Source organism: Monopterus albus, unplaced genomic scaffold (assembly GCF_001952655.1).
Source record: "Monopterus albus unplaced genomic scaffold, M_albus_1.0 scaffold476.1, whole genome shotgun sequence".
NCBI lineage: Eukaryota > Metazoa > Chordata > Actinopteri > Synbranchiformes > Synbranchidae > Monopterus > Monopterus albus.
Genome location: NW_018128356.1, coordinates 40,792 through 50,595, shown reverse-complemented (window position 1 = coordinate 50,595; position 9,804 = coordinate 40,792). Strand labels below are relative to the sequence as shown.

The following is a 9,804-nucleotide window of genomic DNA, read 5'->3' as shown; positions in this document are numbered from 1 at the left end:
CTCAGACTTCTAAACAGCTGAGGAGTTTACTACGAGGAAATGCGCCATGTACTGTCGGCCTGTACAGTTTACATTCTCAGTTTGCACATGCATAATTGCACATTGACTGTTGACTGCTGCACATGCTGCTCCCATGCAGCATACATTCTCTTATTATATTCTTATATATTTTTATTATATTGCTGCATTTGCTGCTTAAAGTGCCTTAGATTTTGTGTTATTTATCTACTTTATATTTCATTAGTATTTTGTGGCATTCATGTGGATGGAAAAGTAAGAATTTTATTGTACAGGGAAACACGTTTCCTCATTGTACATATGAGAAATAAACACTTTGACCTTACAGTAATCGGTGCTCATTGCCTACACCTGTTTTGACCCCCATTTAGGCAGTGTCCTCCCACCAGGATGCTGCCAGATTGTTCTTGACTCCGCAGACTTTCCAGCATTTCTTCGTGTTTCCTGTGATTCCTGTTTATTGACCTGCGGACTTCCCTCTTTGACTCTTTTGGATTACTTGGCTGTGTTTGTTTGTTGGCATTGTTCCTGGACTGTTATTGGACTTGGAGTGTTTTTTGGACTATTGCAGTGTCTGCCCTTACTGTGAGTAATAAAAGAGAACTAGTCACTCACTTTCATCTGGTATTATAATTGAGTTCGCCATTAACTGTCTTGGTAGCTTTACTGGCCATCCCTGACAAAAAGTGAGGGATCAGCCCAGAACTACATGGGAGTTGTGAATGATCTCAAGGCAGTTGGGACCACAAACACCAAACAATTAATTGGTAAAACAGTACGCCACCATGGATTGAAATCCTGCAGCACCCACAAGGTCCCACTCCTCAAGAAGGCACATCTACAGGCCCATCTGACGTTTGGCAATGAACATCTAAATGATTCAGAGAAGGATTGGGAGAAAGTGCCGAGTGCTACCAAAATTTAGCTCTTTGGCATCAGCTTGACTCGCCATGTTTGGAGGAACCAAAATGCTGAGTATGACCCTGGTAGTGATGGTGTTCCATCCCTACAGTCAAACACAGAGGTGGGAACATTATGCTTTGGAGCTGTTTCTCAGCTAAAGGTACAGGCCGATTTTGCCACATTGAGGGGCCAATGGACGAGGCCATGAATTGTAAAATTTTGGATGAGAACCTTCTTCCCTCAGCCAGGACACTGAAGATTGGTCGTGGATGGCTCTTCCAGCATGACAATGACCCAAAACATACTGCCAAGGCAACAAAGGCGTGGCTGAAGAAAAAGCACATTGAGGTCATGGAGTAGCCTAGCCAGTCTCCAGACCTTAATCCTTTAGAAAAATCTATGGAAACTTTGAGTTGCCAAACAACAGCCAAAACCTTAAGGATTTAGAGAAGATCTGTAAAGAAAAGTGGACTAAAAGCCCTGAGATGTGCACAAACCTGGTGACCAGCTACAAGAAACACCTTACCTCTGTGCTTGCCAACAAGGGTTTCTGCACCAAGTACCAAGTGATGTTTTGCTTGGTGATTAAATACTTATTTTACTCACTGAAATGCAACTCAGTTTATAACATTTGTATCGTGCTTTTTTGGGATTTTTTGTTGATATTCTGTCTCTATCCTTTAATAAACCTATGATAAAAATTATAGACCCTTCATTTCTTTGTAAGTGGGCAAACCTACAAAATCAGCAGGGAAATAATTCTTTCCCCATGTATATGAGAGGAAAGAGCCTTTCCCTGGATCTTCTTCTCCTGCCAGTTATGTTCTCCATTCCTTCATTGACTATTTACATTGAAGTACTGCATATTGTCAGGTCTGCTCGGCGCACCCTCTCTCTCCTGGCAGGTGCTGGCACTCTAGGTGTGGCTCACAGCTGAAGCTCATCGACACATTCTTAAACCCCAGACAAATGCACAGCAGATGCCAGTTCATTGAGAATCACCTGTACGTTACCTTGGCTCAAACGTCATCAGTAGCTCTGCCCTCTTTTGTGTTTTTTTCTTTTTGTGCTTTCTGCATTTGTCTATCTAGATCGGTGTGTGGTATCTGTTCTTATGGTGTCTTGTTGCTTGCTCTCTGTTGTTTTTGTCCCTTACCGCTGCTGGAACACTGGAATTTCCCCACTGTGGGATCAATAAAGTTCTACCCTACCCTACCCTACATTCTTGCCTGCTACACTTTATCAGAGATCTCAAGTAAGACTGATCTGATTTATCTAGCATTTTCTCTCCTCCTGCTGACCTGTCCTCCCAGGCGCTCACGCTGCTCTCCACCCCTACTTCCTGGATCCCACACCTATCACACCACCAACACGACAACCCAGAGCGAGGCCTCCAGACTCTCCAGCTTCTCGCATTAAATATACACAACCTGGCTTGACTGTTTTATTCATTAAACCATCTGATTCTGACTAGTATCCTGTGTTTTGCATCCGAGTCCTTTCTGTTTTTATCTCTCTCACCAGAAGGTGAGAGACCAATCCTAATAGAACAAACTGGCCAACATGGACTCAGCAAGCTTAGGTACTAGTTACCCTTCAGTGCAATTCACCATAGTCCAATATGGTGCTTAGATTGACCACCTGGAAAAGGCCCTTCAGCAGCAAATTCAAATCATTAAAGATCCCACTCAGCAGGTAATGCTGTTCTCCACTACACTCACCTACCTTGCAGCTTCCACCACATCCACCTCAACAGGGCAGGGCCCCAACCCTCCTCTTCTATCCATCAGCATAGCCCTGCTCACAAGGCTTGTATCCCTAATCCAGAGCCATTCAGCGGTGAGGTGAAGAAGTGTTGAGGCTTTGTATTACAGTGCTGCAGAGTATTTGACCAGCAACCTCGATTCTACAGGTCTGAGCACACAAAGATAAACTTTATCAATAGACTACATGGCAGGGCACTGACATGGGCCAAAGCCTCAGACTCCCAAGTGAGGTTCATTGGTGCCACCATTGACAAGTTCTTTCAAAATCTGTAGACAGTATTTGATCACACAGACCAAGCAACATGGTACAACAGAGCTTTTTCGCACGGGCTCCAGGAATACATTAAAGATTAGCTTGAAACCCGGGATGACCTGACCGATTTCAACTCCCTAGCCAATCTAGCTATCAAGATCAACAACCGGTTGCGAAAACGGCATAAAGAAAGAGCCACTCCCTCTTCCCACACAAAGACTACACAAGGCTTGATCATCTACTAACTCGTGTCCTGTCACACCCTTCTGGTGTTTCAGACCCGTCATACACCGTGGCTGGAGAAGGACCCATGCAACTAGGTAGAACCCAATTAACCACCCCAGGAGCGGGCCCGACGACTGAGGGCAGGTGCATGTTTATACTGTGGTGTCCAGAAACACAAGATTGAGAACTGCACTATTTGGCCAAAAGACAGGGCCCGCCAGTGAGAGTGGGAGCAATTCATGTTACACCACCAGTTTCAAGATACCTGTCACCTTAGGGATTGGTGGACAATCTTTTTCAGGCACAGCTTTTGTGGACTCTGGAGGAGGTCAGAGTCTTATTGATACCAGCTTGGTTGACCAATTAAACCTCACGCCTATTCCTCTCAAATGCAAACTGGAGATACACTCAATTGATGGTCATTCAGTGGCCTACATTACTCATCAAACACCACCCATCCAGCTCACTGTGGCCAGTAATCATCATGAACACCTACAGTTCAAGATTCTCTCCACACCAGAGATGCCTATCATCCTGAGAGACACTTGGCTGAGGTCCCATAACCCTCACATTGACTGGCAGTCCAGTTCCATCACTCAGCAGAGTCCCACCTGCTCTGCATCTTGCCTCAGATCAGCTTGTCCTCCACCTAGTACCTACCACCTCGGCAGAAGATATTGACCTCTCATAGGTTCTGGCTGAATACCATGACTTAAGGGAGGTGGGAGGTGTTTAGTAAGGATCAGACTTCATCTCTATCTCCACACCATCCTTAGGACTGTGCCAAAGATCTCCTCCCTGGCGCCCCCCTACCCTCAAGCCGACTCTACACCATAACCAGACCAGAGAGGTAAGCCATGGAGGACAACGTCCATGATTTTCTAAAAACAGGTAGTATTCGACCTTCATCCTCACCATTAGGGGCGGGTTTTTTTCTTTGTGGGAAAAAGGACGGTTTCCTCCATCCCTGTATCAATTTCAGAGGGCTTATCAATATCACTGTAGAACAAGAACAAGAACAAATATCCATTACATTTGCTCTCCTCTGCCTTTGAGTCTCTCCAGAGTGCATCAGTATTCACCAAGCTCAATCTCCACGGTGCCTATCATCTGGTGGGGATCCAAAAGGGGGATGAATGAAAGACAGCTTTTAAAACTACTCTAGGACACATCAAATATCTTGTCATGCCCTTTGGACTGACCAACACCCCTGCCGTATTCCAAGCCCTGATCAACGATGTACTGATGGACTTTTTAGGGTGGTTTGTATTCATTTACCTGGATGATATCCTCATTTTATCTCCATTTCTGGCTGAACACTGCAAGCATACAGTATGTCTGTGTGAAACTGGTTTGTTTGAAGAAACCATAACTTAACAGTAACAACAGTGTAAAGTGAGGTGGGACTGACTTTACCTGCTGTGTAACAGGATTAATGGAGACATCTTCAGGGTGTTTGTATTTATCTTGGCTTGTGAGCTGCTTTCATATGTTATGTGAAATTTTTTTTATGTGGATTTGTATTCCCAAACACTGACTCAAGATCACCTATGGCTGCATTCTCTAAGGACAGATGGTGCATCCTGATGTGCGCCAACACTGTTTGACTATATTCATGTCTATAGCCACATACCAAGAACACCACCTGTGTGCTTGTCAGGAAAATTACAAATGCACCTGTGATTACAATAAGACATGGTCTGAGCAGGTTTTATCATCCTTATTTTAGGTCAAAACAAGCACCAAAATTGCACTGTGCTATCTAACACAACTGCACCTGTCCTCCCTCCTCAGTGTAAGCATGTTCATTCATGGCATGAAAATACACACCAATATGCAAAAAAAAAATTGCAGACATGTACCTGAGGAAAACTGCATAATGACTGAGAATCAAGCGAGGCATAAATTGAGCTGGCAGGAAAATAGGAAAATATAGCCCATAGAGTCACTCATTACTTGAACACAATTTGAATAATTGCCAAATGTACAGATAAATGTAATTAACAGAATTATTGAATTGTTAGTCAATGGCCTTGTCTGTCTTCCATGTCTTCAAACTGTGCAATGGACATTTTGACGTGTTTTTTAATGGTGTAATATGTCTTTGGGAGTGGTAGACAACCGTTTGAGCTGAAGCACTGCTGCTGTGGTTGTACAGTAACTGGCAACACCGCATTTTAAGGAGGAGCTGCTCCTACACTTTTAGCTGTGGCTGTTTAAATGTTAATGTTAATATAAATAAAAACACCAAAATTTGTGTTTCAGTGGTCAAGAGAAGATTTATGACATCATCTCTGAGACAGTGGCCAGTGACTTCCCTCTGTGGTTTAGTAAAGTAATGAGTTACATTACCAGTCCTGTTGTAGTGCTGCCAGCACTGCTGCTGCTGTTGTAAGACTGCACACACACACACACACACACACACACACACACACATGTGCACACATCTCCAAATCAGAATGCTACCTTGACTTTTGAATTTCCCCTGTGTTCCAGCATGCTAATATACTATCTCCAGGCCATTGCCAGATCCCTTAAATTCACCAACAACCAGCTGAGGATGCAGCTCCAGACTGTGAGTTTCTGGTGAATTACCTCCAGAGTGGACAAGCAATACCTACTTTCAACATGAATTGTTTGTAGGACGTGTAGGTTTGCAGGACCCAAAATATGTTAACATTGCATTTAGCAGCTTTTCTGACCATTCTGGGTAAGTATGAAAATCTCAATAAGATCAACTGAACATCCTTACAAAACACTAGAGTACCACAGATGAAGATTAGGAATGCATGTCCAATAGCATGTCCCTGACATGAAGTTGCCATTATTGGCAGTGGTAAACAGCACAGAAGGCAAAACCAAGTGCAGTCAGTGCTACAGGTGAGGGTAGCACACAGGCAGGCAAAAGTCCAAGCAAAAGTACAGAAAGGAACAGAGGCAAATCCATAAACAGGCAAAGGCCACAAACATTATGGAACACAATCAAAGCAATATAAGGCTGGAGAGCTATGGTCACAGAGACAGAATAGACAATCTGGCAGAGAACTGAGGGAACCTGGTTAGCATATAATATATGCTAAGCAAGTGATTGGCAAGGTTTGAGCAGGAGGGAGCGAGGGAAGTCAGGTGACTGGAGTGACTGGATCTGAAAGGACATTCATGATTAGTGGAGAATATCAGGATGACATAGGTATGATGATAGAGGAATTAAACATTTTAAAATATTTTGAGCCAAACTTCAAATGAAATGATTGAAAATAATCTCTAGATGCAGACCTAAACTGAACATTACAGACAATGATATTTAATGGTGCAAGCTTTTCTAAAAGTAGACATTTCTTTTAATATGTTTAGGAGCGGACTGAGGACAAAAAGAAAGTCTTCCAAATGGCTGCAGGTATTTCTTGTCTTTCATCTGGTCTCCTGTATATATTCCATTATTTCTTGTGGCGTTGTGACCCTGATGCTATGATGCTTAATACACCCTTAGCAAGACTGCAGGTGCCAGAGGCTGTGGCAGACAAAAAGCCAGATCAACAGGAGAGTGACATCACGAGCCAGGAGGCCTCCATCCACACTCCATCTCCCCGACGGAATGGCAGTGTCACAAACTTTCAGTCTCCTGTTTGCCGTGGGAACAGCATCCGCACCATCACCCAATCAGCATCTAGGATGGACCTGAACAGAACAAATGTGGCTGGATCTGGGAGAAGTCCAGTGACCATGCTGTCCAAACACAGGCTGGAAAAAATACCTAACAGGTTTCACACTCTCTGTTATATTAGTTTTGCTAAACAGGTTGATCTTAGACAACAGGTCACTTATTATACAATGAAATGTTATTAAAGTCCAAGCACCAATGGTGTTAGAGCACTATTGTTTTTGCTCAGACTTTTATTTTACATTTACATAACTAAAAGCAGTTCTAATGACTAAACTATACAGGGTGCAAAGGTGAAATTTTAAAGGAAGGTAGCAGCATATGAATAAGGGCTCCACAAAAAAATGCACCATGCCAAAAAAAAAAAACGCCCCGTGGCAAAAAAAACGGGGGGGGGGGCACTAATGTCATATATGGAAATAGTGATGTAGTGAGCTGTCAGAATTTATAAAGGATGTCTGATGGTGAGCTGTGACTCGTAGGGGATTCTGGGATCGTGGGGGGCCTGCCCGGTTCAAGTTTTATGAGAGACACTAAAAAAGCATGTTACTGTTCTGTAATAAAGCTGCAAAACACAAGTCCAGCCTCCATTGCCATCATTCACATGGTGTCAGAAGTGAACGTAAAGAGGAGTTATGGCCATGTTTAATCCCCCGTTGAACTTCTTGTTTGACAAACTGGAGGAGTGGCCGGACTAGAAGCAATGCTTTATGAGGTACAGAACCACCACTAAGCTGGACAAAGAAGATGGCGCCATGCAGGTAAGCTGCCTGATATACACCATGGAAGCAAGTTAGAAAATACAGTATCTACCTCTCATTTGCATTCATGGATGATGGACACAGAGATGACTGGTGTAGTTCTTGGAAAGTCTGATGAGTACTTTGTGCCAAGAAGGAATGTAATTCACAAACATGAGTGTTTCCAACAGCACAAGACCGGGGGGAAAAGCAGTCTTTTATCAGAGCTTTGTATGAACTCTCAGACCACTGTGATTTCAGCACAAGCAGAGATGGCCATGAAAAGTGCTCCTTCAGTCAGAGCCAGCTATAGTTCCTTGGGCACCTCATAGACGAGTCTGGGATCAGGACTGACCCAGATAAAGTGGAAGCCATCTGACAGCTGTTACCACTGACAGATGTGCAGGTGCTGAAAAGAATTTTGGGATCTCATGTTTGTTTGTCTCCACCTGCCTCTCTTGCTCTCCTCTCCCTCTCTCTCTCTCCACAGACACACTCCCAGTGTAGCTCACAGCTGATTCACATCAACTGATTACTAGGCTGGGTATTTAGGAGCGGCTCAGATGCGCTGACATCACCAGTTTGTTTTTGGCCCTACCACAAAGCTTGGCCACGGAGAAAGCTACTATCTTCTGTTTACTCTTACCTACGATGATTGCCACTCTAACTAGCTCAGACCTCCCAGCTATGCTACCACCGTTAGTGATCTCCTGCTTCGGCATCATCCTACCTGAACCTTTCCTCCACTGGCTGCTCCAGCTTAGCCTGTGTCATAGCCCTCTTGTCAACCCGGCTCTCAGCTACTACCCACCTGTGTTCCAGCTCCGTTCCTCTCCAGCCACGCCTTAGCTGCAATCTCCAGATCTTCTCACTCTCACTCTCCCTTTGCCCTGTGTTCTCCCAGGAACTAGAGTCTGGTCATTCTGCCTCCATTGCCAGGGTTACGACCGGTGTGAGTGATTGGGCCTCTATCCCTCCTCCTCTACCATCTACCCTCATTGGCTCGGGCAGCAGCAGGCACTCTGTCCTCCCACTTTCCATCTGATTGAAACTGTGGACTGTAATAAACTGCCATACCTGTGTCAATACCTTGCTCCCTGGGTCGAGCCTATTTTTTTTGTCCTCTCTCACCGCTTGGTGAGAGAGTAGCAACCGTAATATGGGAATGGTGAACTACCTTGGGAAATACATCCCCAATCTCTCCACAGTGGAACAGCCATTCTAGGAGCTCTTCAAAAACAAGAATGCATGGACATGGAGTTATGCACAACAGACAGCCTTCAAAAAAGATTAAGACAACATACACTTGCACCACTTAAAGCACTTCTTTTGCAGAAGCTCTTGCTAACTACCAAATTTGGTGGCTGTGGCTCAGGAGGTAGAGCGGGTCGTTTTCTAACTGGAGGATTAGCGGTTCGATTCGCGGCTTGTCCAGTCAACATGTTGAGGTGTCCTTGAGCAAGACACTGAACCCCCAGTTGCTCCCGGTGATGTCACCGGTGTGTGAATGCGTGAGTGCTTGGGAGTGCGAATGGGTGAATGGCCGAATAATGTGAAAGCACTTTGAGTGTGCTGTAAAAGCATAGAAAGGTGCTATACAAGTATAAGACCATTTATTTTAGGTCAGCTAGTTTAGAAGCTAGCTAAGCTAGTAGCTTAATTGAGAGCATTGTCTTCCCCCTCTTCCTCTCCTCCTTTCTCTTGCTCAGAGTGTTGCATGTTCAGTTAATCCTCTGCCTCCTTTAGCGATAATGGTACTTGTAATAAATGTCAGATGCTAGCAGCATTGGAGGCGAGGCTCACAGACTTAGAAGCGCAGCTCCACACCATGGAGAATAGGCCAGCTAGCTATCAAATAAAATTTTATTTGTATAGCGCCAAATCACAACAAAAGTCATCTCAGGACACTTTACAAAGTAAGGTCTAGACCTTACTGTTATCAATATTATTACATAGGGAAAACCCAACAAATCCCCCTTGAGCAAGCACTTGGTGACAGTGGGGAGGAAAAACTCCCTTTAACGGAAGAAACCTCCGACAGACCCCGGCTCTTGGTGGGCGGCCTTCTGCCTCGACCGGTTGGGGTGAGTGGATAGAGGAGAGACAAAAGAAGAAAAGCAACAAGACACAACAATCAAACACTGATCAGGTCGATGTGGCTGGTGACTGCTCGTCAGAGACATAGAGCTCCAGGGCCAGGGCAACCTGCAGAAAGGTACAGAGAGAGAGAGAGGACAC

The 9,804-nt window shown here is 44.5% G+C and overlaps 1 protein-coding gene across 3 annotated transcripts in view; it reads left to right on the top strand.

The window, feature by feature from the left end:
* tmc3 (transmembrane channel like 3) overlaps positions 1 to 5,575 on the top strand; it is a 99,484-nt gene extending 93,909 nt beyond the window's left edge. The window contains exons 18-19 of one of the 3 annotated variants that reach the window (XR_002273790.1): positions 2,235 to 4,960; positions 5,431 to 5,491. Coding sequence is in view for 2 of the 3 variants with exons in the window: in XM_020587722.1 (XP_020443378.1) it covers positions 5,431 to 5,560 (130 nt within the window). In the remaining variant the exon portion in view is untranslated. Of the gene's footprint in view, positions 1 to 2,234 lie in introns of all 3 variants that reach the window. The other 2 variants (XM_020587722.1, XM_020587723.1) reach the window with 2 other exon arrangements.
* Positions 5,576 to 9,804: the final 4,229 nt, after the last annotated feature.